Here is a 24857-nt window from a genome sequence, read left to right as displayed (position 1 = left end):
CAGAAGACATTCATGCACAAGTGTGCATTTTTTTGCATGTACACATGAACATAGGTGCAAGTAAAAATCCATAAATACATACAAAAGTGAATGCACAAAAGCACTCAAATAGAAAGGCACACACTTGATCTCCATATGTGAGTTCATATATTATCTTCCAAGGAAGTATAATAGTGTGTACATGTTATTCTAACACAGATTTAACAAGCATTGGATACAAAAAACTAGAAGGTCATAAACATCGAAGCATGAATAAGCAATGTGCATTGAGAACTGTGTGCAAGGTAGGGCTGGCACCGGGCTTGGGGCAGCCTTGCCCATAGTCCGGCCATGTTCCCTTGAGGACTGGCCTAGGCCCGGCCCGCCCTAGCCCGACCCTTTTGCTACATTTTGTGGCTCAGGCCCTATTTTTTAGCCAAAGGCAGGGGGGGTCCATTGCCACCCCTAGTGCAGGGTTATAATCTTAGTTTGACTAACAGTGTTCTCAGTGCAAAATAAGATAATGAAACATGAAAATTTTTCACTTTAATATGGGATCTTTCTATGTTTAGGACAACAAATTTGGTATTATGGATGTCATTGATGAGTAACTTCCTATAAATTTAATAGATGCCATCAAAAGTGCCCCAATAGTGACAGTATGGTTGTTTCCAATAAAGTTTTGGGGTAGTGGTACCATGTGAGTCAGAGTTGAAATTGCAGTTTATTACTATTCAAAATAGAAATTGACGTAGTCGAATTTTTTCTATAGAATAAATCAAACGTGTTTTGCTAATCTAATTTGAAACATTCTAAATATCATACACAAATCTACCTGGACAAGTTCAGATTTGTAGCCCAGGGTTCTGTAGCCATTGTGGTGCAGCATGCGCTCTGCAATCCGATTTGCAAAGCCAATACTCAAAGCCTTTCTCAAGCTTGTGTAGTCGCGATCAATTTCACTAGCTCTTCGATCAGCCCTTACATCCAATGGCCCTGGTGTTGTGACACACACCATAGCATCTTGCATTTCAGGACATTCTTACGTAATAACTTTATGCCCTAAGCAGAGTCTGTGCATAATATATAGAGAACTTTATTGTGTATCAAGGATGTCATTAATTGGAATTCATGCCTCACATAAGCAATGTACTAAGAACTTTACATTTCAAACGTTACCTCTGGTAAAACCAAATATTAAAATCATAGAGCCCATAGAGTGTTAAATTCAAACTCAACATACAAAGCAATAATTTTTCTTTTGTACCCATACATAGATTTGTTAGGCATTTAAGTTATACTTGCCTTTTGCCATCTTTTGCATTATCTGACAAAGTTGCCTCCGCACATCCCTGGCGAAAATCATACTACGTACCTACGACAAGGAAAGGGAGAAAAAAAATTATCAAGATATAAGTGTGGTTCTAGGATACCAGTTTAAAATGGTTCAAATTGGGCATTGTATTGATATGGAAATTGATGCAAAACAAACACATTAATAGGCATGGTAAGTCCTCCAACAACTAAATTTTACTAGAAGATCACAAGAGGCCGATGTTGTCTTGAGAGCTTTCAAAGATTACAGATGAGCACAGGCTACAGAAGAGAGTTACAAAAGTCTGCTGTGGAAGTTATATCAGATCTTTTGGGTATGAGTTTTATTATTTTCGAGGCTTGTTCAGAAGCCATCATTTTTCTCTCAAATGTGCCTTGTTGTCTTTATACCTAGTAGAAGATTTTCTTCAGGATGCACAGAGCATGGCATTTAGTAGGGTTTAGAAGTTGAAATTGAATAACATTGATCCAAGTACAACTGAGATCTCTGGGCCTTGTTTGCACACCCAGATAAGCTCCAAATGGAATAGTTAGAGATGGCATTTTTCTAGGACAGCGGTAAACCTTCTTGCCTCATCCAGGATAGACCCACTTTATGGCCTAAGCCCATCAAAACCTTCATGTTGTTTAGATTAAACTACAAGAAACTAATACGTAAGACATGAAAGAGTATAAGAGAGATTGAGATCTAGAACGAGAGAGCAAGAGAGTGGTCAGAGAGTAAGAGAGTCCACTCCTGCTGACCCCCATGCCCCACTTATGTCAGTTTATACTAGTAATGTACAAAACCACCCTTAAGAAAGGCAAAAGACAAATAAATCCCTATGGTCTTAACAAAAGGAAATAAATATAAACATAGGTGTTTACATCAATCCCCCTCAAGTGGGAGCATAGATATGTCATGCCCAGCTTTCTTAAGATCATTTGTAGTTGAGATCTAACAATAGCCTTGGTAAGAATGTCCGATAGCCGGTCTTCTGTTTTGACAATATGGAAGACAAATTTCCTTTGCAGCAACCTTCTCCAATAAATTGTCGATCTACTTTTATATTATTGCCTGCTGAACGGGATTATGAGCTCTACTAATTGTTGCCTTGTTATCACAATATAAAGACATTGAATCTTTTAAGAAAAAACCAAGTTCTCGTGAAAAGTTTTTCAGTCAAAGTAATTCACATACAGAATGAGCCATGGATCTATACTCAACTTTTGCATTTGACCTTGTTACAACTGATAGCTTTTTACTCCTCCAAATTACAAGTTCCCACCAGCGAAAGTACAAAAACCTACTTTGCTCCACAATAAAACTAGTTCATTCTACATCTGCATAGGCCTCAGCTTGAAAATGCTAACAATCAGCAAACAACAGTCGTCTTCCCGGTGATAATTTTAGGTACCTGAAACTCTAACATCAGCCTGAAGGTGGATAGTTCGTGGAGAATGCATAAATTTACTAATCACAATCACAGCATAAGCAATGTCTGGGCATGTAAGTGAAAGGAATATATTAGTGGGGACATTAATCTTTGAAAAATACTCACCCCCTTGAATGCCTCAACCCTTTTTGGCCATCAAGTTTGTTATTTTGTTCTACAGGTGCATCAGCTAGTTTAGCCCAAAGCTTTCCTATTTCCTTAAGGAGATCCTATATACACTTCCTTTGAGAGATGAAGATTCCTCTTTTTAAACCCAGCCGCTTTTACTCCAAAAAAGAACTTCAATGGACATAGACCTTTGATTTTAAACTCTCTCAGCAGATAATTTTTAGTTGTAGAATCTCCCTAGGACAATTACTAGTTACAACAATGTCATTCGTATTTACAATTGCAATAGTGGTGTTGGTCTTGTTATATTTAAAAATAACCTATGTAAACATGATTTCCAATATACTTCATTCTTTGAACATCACCCCCAAACTTCTCAAACCAAGCTTGAGGAGACTACTTCAGCCCATAGATGGTCTTTCTCATTCTACAAATTTCTCCTTCACATCCAAGAGCGTGAAATCCAGGTGGAGGTACCATGTACACTTCATCCTATAATTCCCCATGAAGGGATGTATTCTTGACATCCAATTCATGCAAGGGCCACTCAAAGTTAGCTGCCAAAGACATAATTACCCTGATGGAATTCATCTTAGCCCAGAGGCAAACCTTTCCTGGTAGTTTCCTCCATAGGTCTACATAAATCCCTTGGCAACTAATCTCACCTTGTATCTGTTAATGGTACCATCAGCCTTATGCTTCATAGTGTAGACTCATTAGCAACTAACCAACTTCTTCCCTTTGGAAGGGCCTACTACTTCCTAAATACCACTCTTAAGTAATGTCGTCGTTTCCTTGCACATGCAAAACCCTGGAAATTATGGATTGCATGGAGATTGTAGAACATCAAGAAACCAATAAAAAAAAAAATGAAAAAAGAAAAACCTAGGATGAACATGAGTGCATGCAAGTGAGAGTCAAAGAAGTATCACGGTTAGGTTATGATCCCTTTTTTCTTAATAGCGTGGAGCTACCATGACTAAGACTTGCCTCTGACCAACAGAGTGGCACCACATAAGAGTTGTGGGTCCTATCTGACAAAGGGACGTGCCTAACTGAGCTTCCTATCATGGTTAAGACCGTAAACCCATTGCGCATCAGGATTAGGTAAGTCATGTAGCTCGACCTTGTTGTTGAACAGATTGCACATTCCACCAACGTGACTGTAACTGCATTGTAATCATACATTATACAATCGATTGTTTTGGGTACATATGTTTGTGTTGCACTAGGTTACAAAATGATTGGTTCTTTGCTATTTTTCCTCTTACGTTACTAGACTTTATTGTAATATGCATGCAAATATGAATGACTTAAGACATAGGTGGTCAAGGTCGGGATGCCACAACATGACATCTTGAGTTCCATCTCTAATATGGGTAGGAGACCCCTTTCCTACTGATCTACCCAAAAAAAAAAATAGAGGGCATGCAAGTTTCTATCTAAAGCTATATGCAAATTGAATCTTCATACCTTTAATGGATGCTAATTGTTTGATCAAAGAATTCTGCACATTCAAATGGAATACCATGATGTGTAGTGAAACACCGACAAATCGTCTTTTCTCCAATGTTATGTCGATACTTTGACATGTGTTAACACCTCCAAACAAGGGCATGAATACAAACTATCAAAATGTCAACCTAGATTCAACTCAGGACCTCTTAAAGAGGGCCAACATATTCTGAAACTTGCATTCCATCTGTCATGCCCATCATGTTTGGAAATTTCACTACTATGCCACAAGTATTATTTAATAAACTACAATAAATTGTACGGAAGCGTCTTCTGGTATCGGCTTTTTTTGAGTAAGTAATAGACACTATAAACACGTGTTATACACTGACACTAGCATCAAGGTCCATATAACATGGTGATACATGTCTGATTATTTATGCAAATAAAAATGCTTTTTTATTGCTCCATGCTCGTCTTTCATTTCACATAGACTGGAATAAGTTGCTTGGACAAGGAACATATGATTTTATAGCATACATATGATTGTGAAAGAAGTCATTTAAAACGCAACAGTCTTGGAATGCCATCTTTAGGCTCTAAATAAAGCCTTGAATAGAGAGTATAATTCTGATAGTTGGATGATGCACGGAAACTTCTAAGAATTCTATATACAATACATCTAAAATAGTATATAAAATATTTGAACAGTAAAAATAAATGGGTCTTTGGCAAATCATTACATTAAATATGTAGCGACTGTTATGCACCCCATGACCAATAAAGAAACCTCCAATAATCATTATGGGCCTCATGCCCATTATGGAAACTTGCATGTGGTGATAATGAGTATAATATCCTACCATATTTGCGTGATTTTCCTGCTGAACAATTACTATATGCGGATGATTTCCTGTTGTAACCGTTATATAACAGTCATGCATAATGGTTGTAACAACTATGCATGTTGAGCAACTTGTATTGCAACTCCCACAGGGATCTATGTATATATAAGGCACATTGCTCCATGATTTGAATAGAATAAAAAATATCTATATTTTCCTTATCTTGTGCTTGAATACTATTTCCTCTATTCTCTCTCAATCTCAGGGCTTGAACCCTAGGATATCCATTACTTCCAATGACCCTAGAATCATGTTTTTTCTTCATTTTTGGGCGGGCTTGAAACCGTAGTTTATCAGCAACTTCGTATTTCCAACAAGATCATCTTTACTGATAAAAATGTTTATATCCCAAACTCCTTTAATTTTCAGCAGCCTCATATTTCCAACAACATCATATTCCAGCAACCTCACATTTCCAATAACCTCACATTTGAAACTAAGGGTTTCTAGTTCGAGAGAAGAAAAATGTTCGAAATCAAGCACAATATTTCCTTAGGAAGCACTTAATCTGACCACCCAAGATTGATGATCACTACCATTAAGCTAGATGTGACAAACTACTTAGAATAGTCCCAATCTTCCAAAATATTCATAAGAAGCCAGAGAAAATTAGGTTATTTCACGCAAAACATTAAAGAACCTCTGACAAATGATCCTTCCCATGATGAATCGGAAAGTGAGAACTCAACAATAATGACGTGGCTCATTCATTCCATGCAGCTAAGTATCGATAGGGGGTTGGTGTTTCTTAAGACTACAAAAGATATATAGCAGGCACTAGCCAAGACATACTAGCAACGAGATGATATGGCTAGGATTTACCAATTGCATCATAAAATAGTGAATTTGCAGCAAGGAGAAATGACTGTGGAAGAGTACATTGGGAGACTAAGGCATAAGTGGGAAGAACTAGAGCACTATTAACCTATTAATACCATCGTTGATGACACTAAAAAACATGCCGAGTAAGGAAGGATCTTTGAATTCTTACAAGCTTACATCATCACTTTGAACTTCAAAGAGTACAAGTTCTAGGGACGAATAAATTTCCCTCCCTTGAATCAGTCTATAATGATGTCAAACTTGAAACCGATACCAAGGAAAGCATGTGCCCACATAATCCAATGTATCCAATACAAGAGATTAGGCCATCAAAGACTTGCAACATCAGTTGATTGCCCTCAAGGCTTAACCCAACTCTAAGACACTAGTAGAGTAGCCAAGTACATATGCAACTGCAAACCATGCCTCCAACTCCACCTCTTCTACAACGAGGATCACTAATTCTAGGGCTAGTAATCAATTGGTAAGAAAGTTGGTTTCTTGTTTTTTTATCCTGCTTCTAATGAAGTCAAACTTGCTTATAAATCCATGACTAGCACCTCTGGCAGTGGAACATGTAAACTTTCATCATCCTTGTCCTTACCCTCTATAACACATGTGCCTTCCTTTCCTTCCAATCTTTTTTTCTATTAATAGCCTGACAAAACAAGTAAACTGTAGTGTCACATTCTTGAAAGGACTTTATGTGATCTAGCCACAGTATATATTCTTTTTTTTTCTTCTTTTTCTATTCTTTTTCTTTTTCTTCACAGGTTAGATCAAGTAGTTCTTTTACAATAAATCAACTTCAAAAGAAATAAAAGAAATAAATTTAGGATCTTAAAACTTGATGCCACTCAAAACCTTTCTTTTAATAATAAAAAAATGACACAAACTACGCTTGGGAATAATAAAAGACACAAGAAGTAAATATGACAAGAAACAATAAAGACAGTGTTAGAGATTACCTCAACCGGGCTTCTTACACCCTATACCGAGTCACCACCTTCTGATGGTGCGGGATCAATGGTCAACCTTCAATCTCAAGCATGGGAAAGCAATTTAGGCCAAAACCCTCCAATGGAACAAGAACTCCTTTCAGTCAAAATCTCAAACTGAGGTAAAACCCCTTGATAACCAAGTTGAGAGAGATAACATCTCCCTACTACACCCTTAACCCTTTATGCCATATCACAACAAGATGGGAGAGAGAGTTCCAAATAACCGAGTGGAGCATGCCCCTTTTGCTTACCATAAGAGAGAGAGAGAGAGAGAGAAGAGATATGGTGTAGAGAATGTGGGTAGGGCCACCCCCTTTTATAGTGCCTCCAGGGATTTTAGGGTTTCTTAGGTGGCTTGCCTCTTCATGCGCGATTGAATATGCACCATTGAACTTGGGTGACTTGTGGGGTGAGAGATATGAGCCCTCCATTCTATAGATAGGCCATCAAGATCATATGGAAGGTGCTACAACTTTTATCCCCCATTTCCTAAACCATTTTCCCATCAACTAAAACAAGGAAATATCAATTATAATATTCTGATTTCCATACTCATGCACATGCCTCTTCACACATTCCTTATTATGTTTCAAAACTTCTTTAAAAATCCAATCCTTCCAAAACACTTAAGATCTTAGGCTTCAAACCAAATAACTTGATCACAATAAAATGGAAAGATCCAAAAGGTAGGGCGTGCCACCCATGATGGCATCTCATGGGCCCCACCAACTCGCCATGGCGGGCCCATGTGCACAAATGGGCCCCCATACAATTTCAAATAATTTAAAATTCAAATAAATATTTTTAAAATTTATTAAATCCATGTGAATGTTCACATCAATGTAAAATCATTATCTTTGTTTTTATAAATCCAAATTTTATAAATAAAATACCCAGAGATCTAGAAAATTCAAATAACAATTTTAAAAATGATATAGCATAAAAACAAACATAATTAAATATTTTTGATAGGAAAATGTTCCATAAGGTCTAGGAATAAATAAATAAATAAATACTGGGGAAGTCCACCTTCTACTGAGGACTACGGCCCACACTTGCTTTCTCAAATCGACCTAGTATTTCTCATGACCCACAGTCCATGCTGGGGCTCATTAGTGGGTTACCAAAGTTTAGCCAATGGGCAAGGGGTTGTAAACTCAGTGTATGGATTTCAAGTTCTCTTCTAGAGACGTACCAAGATCACCTAGACTTAATGAAATCCACAATTCTATGCTGCATAAGGGTAATCTCTCGCACATGCACAAGCTTCAACCTGAAAGGTGGTTCACTTTCCCGAAACAGCTATCATCTGTGCATGCCGTGTGATGATATGCGGATAAGGCTTTGGCCCCCGTCTCTGAAGGCCACCATCATACACAAGGGCCACATAGTCTCTCGGTTCACATATCCGAGCATACTCCGACCTCATCAAGGGATGACCCATTATAACCCTTATCGGTTTAATCCCTATGCCTAAGTAACATTTTTCCCAACCGATTGGCTTACCACATCAAGCTCAAGCTAGTATCAGCAAACATCATTTTCTTAGTATGGTCCACACAGGACCACATTCCCACTGAGTTCATGTTCTATTATATCAAAAGTTCAATTACAAGCACTCATAAGGCCTTTAATGGCCACACACACCCAACAATTCTATCCTTCACATTGTGCTTTTTAGGAACTGAAACGAGGAAGACGATTGGTTGTGGTCATGAAGAAAATGGGTTGTACCTGTTCAACATGGGATGCACTTCTACTGCCCTTAACTCTATGTCTAGAAGTCATAAAGAAGTTCTCTTGTGACACACCCGCTAAGGCCACGTCTCTGAAGTCTTTAAAATTATTTTTTCCAAATAAGTTTGTTTCTTTGAATGTTCCTTAGTTACAATGTGAGACCTGTCAATCGTTTAAACATTGTAGAACCTTTTTTCCTTCCAATGAAAGTAAAGTTCTAAGTCATTCCATCTTGTTCATTATGATATTTGGGGGCCCACTCTAGTAATTTATGTATTTGGATATCGGTATTTTATCCCATTCATCGATGACTACTCTCGTTATACTTGGATCTATCTTATGAAAAGTTCAAATGAAGTACCTTCAGTAGTTAAAATATTTCATAAAATGGTTCAAACCCAATTTGAGACCGAAATATAAAACTTTCATTCTGATAATGCATGAATATCTATAAAATGAATAAAAAATTATTTTCTTAATCATGGTATAGAAACTCAAATGTCGTATTCCTATACACCACAACATAATGGTGTGGCGAAATGAAAAAATAAACATTGGTTAGAAGTGTGAGAAGCATCCTAATAGGAATGAAGGTTCCCAAGACATATTAGCATGAAGCAAGTCTTACTGTTGTCTATATAATCAATAAAATGGCTACGCTTATCCTGATGGTATTTATCCTTTCAAATTTCCCCACCATGCACTTCCTCTGCTTTATCTTCCACCAAGAACCTTTGGTTGTTTGCTTTGTGCATAATCTGGGGCCGCCTAAGAATAAACTAGGACCTCAATCTACTAAATGTATGTTCCTTGGATACTCAAACTCTGAAAAAGGATACAAGTGTGCCTTACGTTTCACTATAACCTTCCTTTCATGCATATCTTTGATGAACTTTCCTCTATTCCTATTCCCACCAAAATTGCAGATGTATTGGCTCATCCACAATGGACAACAACCATTAATGAGGAAATGATTGCAGATTGCCATAGAGAAGTAAAGAACTTGGGATGTAATTGATCAGCCAGAAGCGCATGTGGTTGGATGCAAGTGGGTAGATACCCTAAAGCACAAACTAGATGGTTCAATTGAGAGCATTACTTGTTTGGTGGCTAAGGATTTTACACAATTATATGGGGTTGTCTACAAGGAGACTTTCACTCCTGTAGCAAAATTAAAATTACTATGAGACTTTTATCTATTGCAATAAACAGGAAATAACCACTCCACCAATTAGGCGTGAAGAATGCCTTCTTCATAGAGATCTATAACAGGAAGCATATATGGCATTACTACATGGGTTTTATTCTCAAGGGGAGAAAGGGAAGGTTTTTAAATTGAGAAAAGCTATATATGGACTGAAACAATCATCTCAGGCTGGGTTTGAAAAATTCAATGGGGCAATATGTTAGCACAGATTTCAAAGAAGTATTTCAGATCATTCTGTATTTGTTAAAAGAGATTCTTCTTCTACCACAATACTAGTAGTGTAAGTGGATGATATAGTACTCACAGGAAATAATGATCACAAGATTCAAAAAGTGAAAGATTTCTCGGGATTTGTTTTGACACCATGGATCTTGGTCTATTGAAATACTTCCTTGGAATAGAGGTGACCATGTTTAAACAAGGAAATATTTTGTCTCAACCAAAGTATACTCTTGATCTCCTCAATGACACAAGAATTCTTGGAGCCAAACAAGTACAATCTCCCACAAAGGTTAGTCACAAATTCTGTGATCAACAATCAGAGCCTCTTGAGTAATCTTAATATATATCATAGATTAGTAGGTAGGCTTATTTATTTAACAGTTACACGGCCAGACATTGCATATGCTGTAAGTGTGGCTAGTCAGTTTATGCAAACACCATGCTCCCATCAGGCCATCAATTGGAGGTTGTTTATTGTATTTTACGATATTTGAAATCTGCTCCAGGTAAAGGGCTAATATATACCATTCATGGTCAACTTGATGTACAAGGGTTTTGTCATGCAGATTGGGCTGGGTGTTCTCTTGATCGACGATCCACTAGTGGCTACTTCATGACAATTGGTGGTAACTTAGTCACCTACATGAGCAAGAAGCAGAGCATTATAGCTTGATCTTCAGCAGAAGCCAAGTATCGAGCAATGGCAAGTGATACATGTGAAATAATTTGGCTTCGTTCTCTTCTTCAAGAGATGGATGTTACTGTACAGCTCTTATTCCTCTACATTTTGACAATCAAGCAGCAATTATATCGCTTTTAATCTTGTATTTCATGAAAGACCCAAGCATATTGCAGGTGACTGTTACTTCATCAAAGAAAAGGTCGCTTCAAAGACAATATGAACTACATTTCTTCAATCCGAGAATAATTGGAAGACATACTTACCAAGGTCCTTGATCAAGTTCGACTAAGGATACTTTGAACAAGCTGGGCATTTATGATATATATGCTCCAGCTTGGAGGGGATAGTAGTAACAATGAAACCTGCAGTAATTACTATGGGCCTCATGCCCATTATAGAAGCCAACATGTGATGATAAAGTGTATAATATTCTATCATATATGGATGATTTTCTTGCTGTAACAGTTACCATATTTGAATATTTTCCTACTATAACAATTATGTAACAGTTAAGCATAATGGCCGTAACTCCTATGCATGTTAACCTAGCTATATTGTAACTCCCGTATTTGTGTATATATATGACACATGGCTCCACGATTTGGATAGAGTGAAAAATGCATCTATATTTTCCTTATCTTGGGCTTGAATATTACATTCACTCTCCTCTCTCAATCTTAACAAAATACATATGTTTACTGCTATTTTATAGTGTTTGTATGTGCGTACACGTAGTAATCAATATTAAGAAAATTCCTGCAACAATTTGAGGAAACTCATATCACTTTATGTCCTGGATTCTAGGAAACACCAAATCGTATTCCTGTGCAACCTATCTTCGTATTTATTTCCAAATCAAGGCATCTTCATTGTCACCTCATCTTAATAGTTTCAGTGTTACACTTTCATCAATGATGATGAGAATTATTTGGCTAAAGAGCGTTCAATAGAATCCAGTGTATTGCTTTGTTGTTTTGCATGTTTGAGATCCTTAACGATATTTTGTTATTTTGTACCTAATACTCTAGAACTAGCATGAACTTATTTTCCCATGTTGTGATGTAGGTCAGATTCACTCCTGCTTAACTAGGAATGGTTATGCCAATAATATATCCTCCATAAGTTTTTCTTTTTGACTACACACCTCATAGTGTATGACTCAATAAGTGGGATATTCTATCTAAGGTGGAGGTCCCACTTCAAGAATGCGGTTCTGAGGTTTGTTTTTATAGAAGAGCCCCCCTCTTTCCTTCTGGTGGACCTGAGGTTTCAAGAAGGGACTCATTCTTGACCAAGTTTGAAAGGGAACTTGAGCAACAAAATCCTTTAATTAATTGTTTAAAGCATATTTTATTTTATTCATATTTAGTGTATGGGTGTTCCCATATGATTTGCTAGCAAGGACTTTTGGCAAGCAATTATATCTTGCCCAAACCTGACAACTGAGGTATGATTTATCCACTGAAGTATTTAGAGAGGAGTTAAGTATTAAGAGTGAGGATTATGTCTATTTTCAATATTCCTCTTGAATTTTCCCATCTAAGGGAGGAACATTAGTAGCACAGATCTTCATAGCAAATGCAGACCATATTAGTTCTGTGGGCAAAAGAGAAGAAAAACTAAGTGCTCCTTGGTGAACCATCACAAAGTAGAATTAGTGTTTTCCTTTCTCTTTCAATTAGAAAGAAATAGAAAAAAATAATTCAAATCTAAGGATCTGATTGGTCTTATACCATGTCAATAATATAATATCAAAGAGAGAGACGAAAGAGATGCGACAAAGAAGAGGGAGAAAAGAGAGAATACAAGAGAGAAGTTGAAAGGAGAAGAGAATGTAAAAAAAAGGACAGGAATGCCTATTGGCCCTCAAACAAGATAAGAAAGGAACTAATCTGAAATGTATCGTTAACATTAATCAAAACAATTTTCTCACATAAGTTGATTCCCTCAATAAAAAGCATATTTCTACTTGTAAATATGTGCTCCTATAAATGCAAAACAAGGGCAATAAGATTACCAGCATTACATGCCTAAGCATTTTGTTTTTTGAGAAAAGGTTAACTTCATGCCTAAAGCATTAGATGCCTACAGTTAATGGTCATATTGATAATATTTGGGTTATGTCCATAAGCATTCCACCACAACGAAAATTACCATATTCATGCAGACAGTATGCTAACAATTTATATAACTCATCGCATGACACAAATGCTAGTATTGCTGTTGAAAAAAACTCCAGATCACCATAAGCAATAATTAATAGAAACACCAGAAACTAATTCTGAACAACTTACATGTAAGCCATTGTCCTTGCACCAGCGAGGATCATAATCCATTTGATGCCAAGTGTTATAAATCTGTAACAATTGAATGTGGTCACCCCAGCCAGAACCATTTGGCAAGTTTGTGATAATTTGCTTCCGCTTTTTCTCGCCTCCCTTGCTACAGTTAAAAATAAAACAAAGATATGTGAAATACATGAGAATAATACTTGAAAGCAAATTAACAACAATTTTATGCACCAAAGTTTCAAACTAGTAGCATTGCAGTGTATCTTCTTTCCATACTAGTTCAATAATATCACAATTTGGTGGACAAAAGACCTCGTTCAAAGAGATCCCAAATATGAAAATCTTAGAGTTCTCACTCAGTGTTTCCCCAAATTAGTGCAAATATCTTCCAAAGTGTGTCACAAATTTGTGCAAATATGCTCCAAGATGTCCCTATCACTTCGATCTCAAAACCCCTATAAATTTTTTGAATCAAAACCAAAAGTCTCTATGATCAATTTTTGTGCTTTTTTCATGAATACTTTCTGCCATTTTCATCCCAAAATGTCTCTCTATTAGATGAAATCAAATATTTAGTTTTGATCTAATCATTTTATGCATTATTTTTTTTTATTAGTTTTTTCTCCTTTTCACCTTGTTTTTAGGGGATTGTCTAGAGAGAGACCATTTATCTTTTGCACACAGAGATCACAATCATTCTTGTCATCCTTTAAATTTCAAAATAGGTGGTTGTAAGAGTGTCCTTGAATAAACACAGTTCCAAAAAATATATATATATTTTTTGGACTTCATGACTCACCCCAAGCCATCCAATTTGAAATCAAATGAGTGGGAATGATTGTGACATCCAAGTACAAAAGATAATTGGTATCTTTGTACACAATCCCTTTTTTTATTTATTGGCCACACATACAATCCAAATAGACCACACATGGCCCCCAACTCAACCCCCCATGAGGGCGATCTCAGGGTGACATGATCCACATGGGGGAGTAGTGCTAATATAGGTGTTAGGTTGAGGCATTTATGCGCACTTATTTGAGAAAATTTTGATTAGAGATGTTTTAAGTGATTGAATTTTACCATATTGATGAATTGGATTTGCAAATAGGTAATCTTCTCAAAGAGGCATAGGGTTTGATATTATGATTTGAACCCTAGGGCTGATGGGAAATTTAGAAGGGGAATAGGGTGTGGTATTATGATTGAAACCCTTGGGAAAATGGTGAATCAAAAAGCCCATTTGCATGACACTTATCACGCTCTCATTCATTCGATGTGAACCCCATGTGCACCGTAGTTGATCTAGAGAAAGTCATATTATCTCTCATTTCATGTGCAACGAGAGAATAATATTGAAAACTACGTGACTCTACACTTAATCACCCTTGATCAATGAAATTTACAATGGGCAAAATGGGCTTTGTAGAAAATTTTAATTTCGATTTTGAAATTAAAAATTGAAAATCAAGATTGGCGGGAAATTTGGAATTGAAATTTGAATTTGGAGATAGTAGTGTTAAATCCCATCTTCAGATCTATGATAACAAGTCTATAGATGAATGGCTTAAGACAAGGAACTTTCTACACTCTCCCAAAACCCATAAATAGGGCCCCTCCCAATTTGTTACTCAACTCAATTTGTAAATTTACCAGGCTAAATTAAAAAGAGAGAGAGAGAGAGAGAGAAAAAGCGAGTAGCTCATGGAGAGGTACTCCCCATAGAGAGAGAGAAAATGAGTAGCTCATGGCCCCAACCATCAAAGAGAGAGAGACCCCAAGAGAGGCACTCCCCACATAGAGAGAGAGAGAGAGTGGGGCCATGCCCTCTGGCCATGAGCAGCCTAGCCCACATTTTTCACCTTGGCCTTTGCCCGTACACCCTATGGTTCAACTATGGCTCAATTCTTCATCAATGTAGCTCAAATTCATATTCTATGCTGCTGGTTATGACTGAGTTTAACTTATTTACAGCAACATCATCCATCTAAGCCAATAGACCAATTTTATGAGCCATTACCATGTTCAATTGCATGGATGCTCATGCATAATGCCTATATGAAGCCAATTTGGCCTAGTGTTTCCATGCACCACCTAGTTCTTCAAAGCTCATTTTATGATCATCAAATCAGCCCCATTTGAAGTACGGTTTCATTACGATTGCTTCCCAATATGTAAGCAGAGTTACCGGAATCTCTCCACCGACCTCGTTATTCCGGTTCCGAAACTCGATTCTGCGTTTCCGTTAAGGAATCTCTATGGAAACCGTTTTTCGAAACCAAGGAAACTCGATTCCTTAATTTCAGAAACTCGATTCAACACATCTTTAGAAACCATTTTTCGAAACTTAGGAAACTCTCCTTAATTTCAGAATCTCAATTCAACACATCTTTAAAAACCATTTATCGGAACCATGGAAACTTGATTCCTTAATTTCGGAATCTCGATCCAACACATCTTCAGAAACTTGAACCCATTAATTGTGGGTAGACGTTCCCAAATATATGGAATCTGGATTCTAGCGGGGATTAAATCTTGATTCAAAAATAAATAAATTCAAAGTATCAAAAAAAAAAAAAAAAAAAACGCAATACAAAGTACATAATGTCCAATGTCTGTGATCGTTGTGCACTTCCTAAAGGAAATGGAAATAGAAATCTTCCTTTGAATGCTTCTAGTGGGTGCATTGTTTCATTAATTTACTTGTGCCACCCTAGATGGCCCTTACTATAAATTTAAAATATAACTAGTAAATACAACACATACAATTAAAAGTAAAACCATGGTGTAGACATAATCCTATTTTGTCTACATAATAATGAAGTCAAAATCACAATTTATAAATACTTATCTTTTATAAATAATGATCATAAGTTCACCAATCAACCCAATCACTTTAAAATTTGGGAAACCTTCTAATAAGAGACATCCAATATAAGTTCTAAAGTTGATAAGGCTCAAGATGTGTTTGGGGCTTCCTTCTCCATAAAAATGAAATCTCAATTCCCGATAAGGGTCGTCAAATGCAGTCCATAGTCCATATTATTGTAAATCTCAATCTCAAACTAGCATGGATTTCTGATCCATATACTTCAAAAACTTGATTCCAAATATGTTAGAATCACGATTTGAAACAGCAACATATCTCAATTACACATATGTCAGAAACTCGATTCCATAGATGCCAGAAACTCGATTCTGCATATGAATAAATATTGACTCCTGAAGTGCCGATTTCAAGGGGATCGGAATCTCGATTCCAAGGAGGACGAAATCTCGATTCCATATGTGGATAAAACTTATATCTATTTCGGATGAAACATAATTCTTAAAAACTAGGAATCTTGTTCCCAACGATTCTTATTGTACGGACAACGATTCCTAAGACAATGATCTTCTAGCTGGTTCCTAAAACGATTCGGGTAAGATTACAACGGCTCAAATTACATCTGCTATTCGTCTGCAGATTCAGAGTGGGGCGTGGTCAAGTCTCAAGGAGGTGATCCGAACATTTCTTATGAGAATTGGTTTTTCCCATGGTTTATCTCGTTAGTGCACACGTTTATTGAGTCCTTGCAAATTGGAAGTTTGCATTTGAGTCATGGGAGTTGTAATTGAAAGTGCTTGATGTAATACTCAGTAAATAGAGTAGCAGAACTTCTAAGTATCCACTTTATGGTATTTCCACGACCTTCACTTTTTCAAGTGAATGGAAATGTGTATGGGACTACATAGAGGTGATTTTTATCATCATTTTGAGTTCCAAATCCGGTTGGTAAGTGTTTGTTCCTTACTGATGTAATTTCCATTCAAATGTATATGTAAAGGTGTGTAAAGAGTAACTTGTATTGAAATTTTAATGTGTATGTAACAAGGAATTGGTCTCTACACCTAATAACAAGTAGTAACAAGACATTAAAGCTGTGCACATACTATTATGTAAACTATGGACGTATTTATCCTCAATTTGATCCAATCATTTCTTATTCATTTCAACTAAAATATTTCTTGAATACTAGATTCTCACAAAGGAAGAAAGTTTAGATTGTTCTATCCATCTTTCCATATATTTACAAGAGCATAGATATTGGCTCGATGTCTTGTACATATCTCATAAGTTCCCACAAAGTATTGGACAAACTAGTTGAATTTATCCGGTCTTTCAAGGCCATGACACCCATATACTACCTTGTTGGCTCCAACAGGAGCTCGGATCCTAAAAGGGGACAGATTGGTGGTTTGCCCACCGATTGTGATCAGTTTGAGGCCCTAAAGACATGTCTTTGAACCACAGAAACCCTTGAACACCAGATTTGGGCAATTGGCCTGGTTATCCCTGAGGATTTAAGGGTATCCCTCAGTCGAGGTCAGTGAATGGCTGTGATCGGTGCCGGGATGATGTTCCCGCGTGGAAGAGGTGGCATGTGAGGAGAAGTGCCAAATCCCTGACATAGTCTCATCCATGAGCATGTGCATATGACAGGTGCAAATAATAGAAGGCTGCCTTCTCCGAAGAGCGTCTAGTGAAGAACAGGCGCATGTGCTGATGAACTCTTGCTTCCTTGTGTAGTGCTAGTCTGCTAGTTTTTGGAGGTGCAACTGTAGTTCACCAAACTTTGGAGCTCCACCACCAATTAGCAGTGATATTAGCACATGAGGCCCAAATGGCTAATAAACCTCACATGGTTATCTTGAAAAGGATTTTTAGAAGGATTAGGAAAGCATCTAGAAAATTATTATAACTCTAATTCAAATATATTGTGGATAAACCTAATCCTATTTGGATTAGAAGAGAATTGGTCAAGAAAACTAAAGGACAAGGGTTATCGAATCCTTCCCTTTATCATGATGGCCAATCTTCAAATGTCATCATAGATCAATGGTCAAATTGAATCCTAATATAAGATGGCATACCCAAGGCTTGATACCACTAAAAATTGGGGATCCCACCCCTTAATAACCATGACCTGGGTAGAATCTCTCTCTCTCTCTCTCTCTCTCTCTCTCTCTCTCACACACACACACACACACACACACAGCTTATTAAGGGTGGCATACCCCACCTAGAGTGCCCTAGGGTGGTACGCACCATCGGCGGCATGCCCCACCCATTAGTAGACAAGTGTGGGTCTCCCCACCTAGCCCTAGGTCCAATAGTCTTAGCTCTACCCCATGTACATTAGCATTTTGCTGTAGGCGCATCCCATCTTGAAGAGGACTCATGGGGACCAAGATGAATGTTCCATGGGTTTGGTGATCCGGAGTTGGTGTACGAAAGTCTTTCAGAGGTGATCTTGAGGCAGCTTTGTTTACGATAATAAAGGCTTCCCTAGTTATTGATTCATTTTTATTTTGTTAAATGCTCTTTCTATGAAGCAAACCCTATGTTTGCGGCAAGAAGTGGATCCTCAAACTGTAGTATGGTTTAATTTTCTATTTTCGCATTGTAAGTGGCTCATGTAAGTAGACTTTCCGATATTAAAAAAGCAACCTTTTTTTATTACATATACCGCGCCTATTCTAAATTGCCACATTTAGCTTCCATCTATACTTTCACAAAAAGGTAAATTAGAGTTCGGATAGCTAGGGGATAAAGTGTTAATTTTGGCACCTAATTAATGATAGCTCAACAAGCTTTGAATGGCTTGGATAAAACCTCTCACCCCATAGATCTCTAAGATCAATAGCTCGCATTGCTCCAAGTTAAACCTTCAACCTATAAATATGCATCTTGAGCACCCTATTCCTTCACTTCTTCACTTTGCCTTTTTATACTGCTCAAATAAGTCAAAAATAGGCCTAACCTTGGGAGTTGATATCTGTCTAACTGGGCTTCTCTTTCTTTCTTAAAAGAAAATACAGCAAACTCTCTCCTAGGGATTCACCTAAAATAGGTCACCATTATTTTTCTTTCAAGACAAACATATAGAGGAAAGAGAGAGAGGTGGTGTGCCTCTACTTTTTGGTTAAAAGAGAGAGATGAGAGAGAGAGAGAGAGAAGAGACCCCCAATATTGCTGCGTGCGGGAGAGAGATCTTTTGGGAGAAAAAATCTTTGGGAAGAGAGTAGATCTCGGGTCTTTTCAAATAGGTTTAAACATATTTAAATAGAAGGGAATCTAGAAGAAATCTATCTATAGGATTTGCCTTATCTAATTTCCAGCTACACCATTTTAGGATAAATAGGAAATTTGTGCGGTGAGAGATTAATCAAAGTCATTCATCCCAAAAATCAGCCATCATGATTTTGGATGGAAAGATTAAGAATATTATCCCCTTACACTTTGACCCAATCCACTTCTATAAAATAAATCCAATCAAATTTAAACTTTATCTTTTTAAATTTGAAATCATACTTAAAATATTTTCTAGATAAATATTATTTAGATTTTCCCTCAATATTTGGGAAACCATATCACATTAAATTTTCCCATCTTTAGATTTTCAAGTTTAAATTTGATTTTAAAATAAGGGGGCGTGCCCCTTTCTTCCCAAAAAAAATGGCGTGGGGGGATTGTGCCACAAAAAGTGGCATGCCCCCCGATCTCCCGTAAAAACAACAGATGACCCCCTTGTCAAAATATTTAGGCGTGCCACCCCTTTTTCCGAAAACCAGGGCATGGCCCCTTTTTGTTAAAATATGTGGCATGACACCCCCTTCAGCAATAAAATAACATGTACCAAATATTGTTGTACAAAAATAGGGTGTGTCCTTAGGGTGCACGGAGTGCCACAAGGGGAGCTAGATCCTTAGTCCCACATGTGTTATTTTTAAAGTTCTAAAAATTTTCAGAAATACCCTTTTATAAAAATTTACAGCAGAAAATAATATTTAAAATTCAGAAAAAATATTTAAAAATCAAAAAAACATTTATAATATCAAAATGAAATATACTTGGAGTGGACTGGTACCAGTGGGTCAAAATAAGCGACACTAAAGGCGCTCCACGCGCCTCAGAAACTATGATCCACAACTATTCTCTTATCCAACCCAACAAACCAATAGTCTCTTCGCAGAGGCTCATGATTGGCTTGTCAAAGTTGGATAATAAAACAATGGGACAATGATCCAAGAATGTGGATTACAGTTCCCCCATTTAAGAGCAAGTCTAGCACTTGTCACTACAGTGCAAATGGGGCTCTCTCAATGCACATGTACATATGTCCTTTTAAAGGGCTGCTTCCCATGCAGTTGTCATATGTACATGCCGTGCGGAAGTATGTTGAGGCTTTGGCCCTTGCTCTCACAAGCCCATAACTGCACATAAGAGGTCACACAGCTCTCCTGGCCTACAAACATGATCCACGGGCATCCCTTCGACCTCGACAAGGGATGACCCACTGCAAACTCTTCTCAATAGTGCCACATGCCCAGCGCTACGGGTTTTTAACATGACCAGGGTCATAAACCACCCAATCCTTAGTCAATCATCAAACACACTCCCACTGAAGTGCATATTCCACTATAAAGATCATTTTTACAAGCTCTTTAGGCCTTTAAAGGCCACGAAACCCATCATCTCCCACTTGGCCTTTGAACGCCATACAATCACGCCCTCTCAATTTCTCTCAAGGCCATCCCATATACAAGTTTGGCAAAAGCATTTGCCACCAATCTTTTTGTTAAAGGATCTACTAACATGGCCTCTGTCGAGAGATATGCAATCATAATCTCTGCTGCTCGGATTTCGCTGCGAATGTGGTAGTAGCACAACTTTATATGCCTGGATTTCTTATGAAACCTCGGCTCTTTTGATATGCAAATAGCTGCCTGGTTGTAGCAGAAGATTCTGACACACAGACATTTCATTGGATCAAATCTGAGTTGATTCAGGAACTTCAACTAGACTGCTTCTTTAACTGCAAAACAACATGCCACATATTCTGACTCCATAGTCAAGAGGGCAACAACATCCTATTTATTTCAACACCAAGAAACAGCTCCACCTGCAAGCGTGAAGATATATCCGGATGTGGACTTATTCTCATCTGGATCGCTCTGATATTTCGCATCTGAAGATCCTTGTATCTGTATATCTGAGCCTCCTCCATAAGTGAGCGCATAATTAACAGTTCTCAAATATCGCAGTACTCTTTTGATGGCCTTTCAATGCTCCATGCCTGGATTACTCTAGAACCTGCTAATAAAACTCATGGCAAAAGATAAATCCGGTCTTGTCCCTGATACAGCATACATTAGTGACCCAACCGCACTTCTATATGGAATTCTCTGCATGGCTTTCTTTTCTTCTGGAGTAGTGGGACACATGGCTAGGCTAAGCTTGGTCTTCTTGTCAATGAGGGTTAATATAGGCCAGCAATTTTCCATTTCAAATCTTTCAAGAATTTAGTTGCAATATGTCTCTTTAGATAGTTGAATTATTCTCTCTTTTCTATTCTGGGTAATTTTGATCCCCAAAACATATGATGCTTCTCCAAGATCTTTCATATTAAAATAATGTGACAAGAAAGCTTTTGTGTCCAATACGAGGACTCATCAAAGTACTGGCAATTAACATGTCATCCACATATAAAGATATGAAGACCACGTCACTCCCACTGACCTTGACATATATACAATAGTCCTCCTGGTTAGACACAAAACTAGCAGATGACAAGGTCTCTTGAAACTTAATGTGCCAGCCTTGAGGCTTGTTTAAGGTCATAAAAGGACTTATTAAGTTTACACACTAGGTTTTCTTTATCCTTTTCTATGAAACCCTCTGGTTGTTTCATATAAATTTCTTCTTTTAACTCCCCATTCAGAAATGCAGTCTTAACATCCATCTGGTGGAGTTCGAAGTCGAAATGGGCTGCTATGACTATTAGGATTCTTATGGAAGGGAGTTTTGTTATAGGGGAGAAGGTCTCTTCATAAGTTATTCATTTTTACAAGCTCTCTAGGCCTTTAAAGGCCACAAAACTCAACATTTATGAGCATGTGGTAGTAAATACAAACAATTTTGTCTTTTTTGGTTGGATCATATCTGATCCCATGCTGCCATGCAGGGTCTTCCTTAGATTGGGACACAGTGAAAACTTGGACACTGTTGAAAATGAACCCGAAAAGTTGTCAAACAAACAATAATTTTATACCTCCCAGTAATGTTCTAGAAACTTACGCACTGATATTTTAATTATATACATTCTAACATTAAATATAACATTTTTTTTGAGAGAGTAATATAAAATATAACAATTACAATTTATTATCACGTGTATGTTGTTTAGATTTTATATATTCTATTGTAAAAATGATTAAAAGTTTCAAGATGGTATTTTTTAAAAAACATTTGATGTTCTTTTCGAATAAATATTACAGTTACAAAAAATTATTATTAATACAAAAGAACAATGTCATATATCAATTTTCTTTTTAATAACAAAAACAGATAAAAAAATTATTCAAGATACCAACAAAATATAAAAAAATTTCAAAAAACTAATAAGTTTATATAATTATATTTGACAATACAATATTTTTAAAAAGGAATTATACACTTACACTATATTTTAATAACTCACAAATAACTATTTCTTGAAGAAATCATATTTATAGCAAAAAAAAGTATAACATAAAGAAGAAACAATATCGATTAAAAATTTCAAAAAAATAAGATACTTATAAATAAAACTCCTCAACAAATTTTCATATTAAAACATGAAAAAAAAAAAATCTTAAAAGGTAAAAACAGGTACATAAAAAATAAGATAATTATAAACAATGGAAAAAATCTCGTTATTAGCACTAATCCTTCCTAACAGCATATTCATCAAACCAAATTTTACCAAATTTGGTTAAAAAATGACGAAGAAATCCATGTTTAGGCGAATTCCAAAAACCTTAGATATATAGAAATTTCGAGCAAAAACCTCCAAAAAAGGATATAAATTTATAAATTTATTAACACCTTGTAAAATAGATAAAAAGGCTTATAGATCCAAACCCCAACTTTGATTTCAAGGAAACCCTCTTCAATTTTCGATGGATCTCAAGATCCCAAAAACAGTAATGCATAAGAACCCAAAACCTTTTGGGCCAAATCAACACAGATCCGTTGTTCACTCACACAAATCAAAACAAGATTCTTATAGAAGGTTCGATTACCTACATTCAGAACCCAAATTTTAAAGAACTTAGTTCTAAATTGAAGCTGAAAATCCAAGAATCGAGGATTTCTCAAACACAGAGGAAGCAAATTGGTTTTTTCGATGGAAACTTGATAGATGAATTTTGCCATCTAGCTATGGCTTCTTATTGTCCCATTTCAATTGACAGTCCATTTTTGGACTGTAAAAGCAAAGAGAGAAAAAGAGAGAAGTTTAAAAAAAGGCTGCAAATAGTTCATTATTGGTGCAGAAAAGGAATCGCAAGTTCACCTGTACAGAATCGCCGATTCTCTAACAGGAATCGACAATTCCCTTCTAAAACAGGTTGGTTCCCGATATACAAAGGAAACAACTGAGTAAAACCGATTCTTGGGTCGGATCAGCCGATTGTGATCCGACCATGCATTTTTTTAAACTTTGCACATATAAATGCATGGATAAAAGAATGTCGACGCATCCACTGATACTTGCAAGCATGCATACATCACATAATAAATACAAAGGCTAATTCATACCAACTAAATAAATGTTTCTACAAATCTATGCACACACACATGAACACATATAGAGACCAACATATTCTATAGTTTGAAAAGGTAGACTTGGATAGGGACACGTCATAGTCCAATTCTAAGTTGGCTCAATGAGATGCAACCTTACCAATAGAGGAAAGCTGACTAGAGTGATTCTAGAGTCAACTCACCATATTTTTCAAATACATTCTTGCAATTAAAAACTAATACATGTGTGTGTTGTCCATAAACATGTCAGCAATTGTAACCATAAACAATGTAAATATGACTTTACATATATGTGTGAATCTACGTCTATATTGCAATCCACAGGAACAGAAGAAGGCAAGGAAGAGTGAAGAACCTATTAGATGGAAGCAAAAAGGTATCAGTCGAAAGCATCGCAGCAACAGTCAAAGCTTCAGGTAAGCATCCAAATTCATTTGCTGCAATCAAAGTTCTAGCAAGCGAGGGCTCCAAGGGAAGCTCTGCATTGAAACAAATAAATAAGGGCATAACATCAGAGAGAGATACTTAAAACCATGTGATACATCAAAGGCCATTATTTTCGCAAATACTGACATATACTAAATAACAAGCATGCTACATATACAACACCGCTACAAGAAAATATGAACATGGAATACGTAAGCATGGGAAGACCTAAATATGACTTGATCAAACACTAAATTGATCTCAAATCCCAACAATGCCATACAATTTTTGTCAATTTCTCTTTAAGAAGAAACCAAGAAAACTTTGAATGACCATGAACTAGAGAAAGTAGGGAGGAGATAGAATTATTAAACTTCAAAGTCATTGTTAAGGTAGTGACCATGCTCCCATCATTCCATACATACTATAGATAGCAACCACATAAAATGATGGTTGTACCAAAGCACAAAAGAAAACACAGATATCAAGAAGTACTGAAAAACCATAATCGTTCCCTACCCAAAACTGGTCTCAAATGTCTCGGCAAACTGGCTAATTCCCACTCAAAACTCTAATCTTTGAACATTCCATATCTTGATGAGACAATCCCTTCCCAACATA

At 36.8% G+C, this 24857-nt stretch overlaps 1 protein-coding gene across 14 annotated transcripts in view; it reads right to left on the bottom strand.

Moving 5' to 3' along the window:
- LOC18435047 (RNA helicase family protein) overlaps nucleotides 1-24857 on the bottom strand; it is a 100468-nt gene that overhangs the window by 22943 nt on the left and 52668 nt on the right. For 9 of the 14 annotated variants that reach the window (XR_016057890.1, XM_006845104.4, XM_020667740.2 and 6 more), the window contains 4 exons: nucleotides 24166-24289; nucleotides 13184-13331; nucleotides 1285-1354; nucleotides 815-975 (listed from right to left, as the gene is read on the bottom strand). Coding sequence is in view for 9 of the 14 variants with exons in the window: in XM_006845104.4 (XP_006845167.1) it covers nucleotides 815-975; nucleotides 1285-1354; nucleotides 13184-13331; nucleotides 24166-24289 (503 nt within the window). In the remaining 5 variants the exon portion in view is untranslated. Of the gene's footprint in view, nucleotides 1-814; nucleotides 1053-1284; nucleotides 1355-13183; nucleotides 13332-24165; nucleotides 24290-24857 lie in introns of all 14 variants that reach the window. The other 5 variants (XR_016057892.1, XR_016057893.1, XR_016057891.1 and 2 more) reach the window with 4 other exon arrangements.

The sequence above is a fragment of the Amborella trichopoda genome, chromosome 6 (assembly GCF_054954075.1).
Source record: "Amborella trichopoda isolate Santa Cruz 75 chromosome 6, AtrichopodaSantaCruz75HAP2 v2.0, whole genome shotgun sequence".
Classification (NCBI taxonomy): Eukaryota; Viridiplantae; Streptophyta; class Magnoliopsida; order Amborellales; family Amborellaceae; genus Amborella; species Amborella trichopoda.
This window is presented reverse-complemented; position numbering and strand designations above follow the sequence as displayed.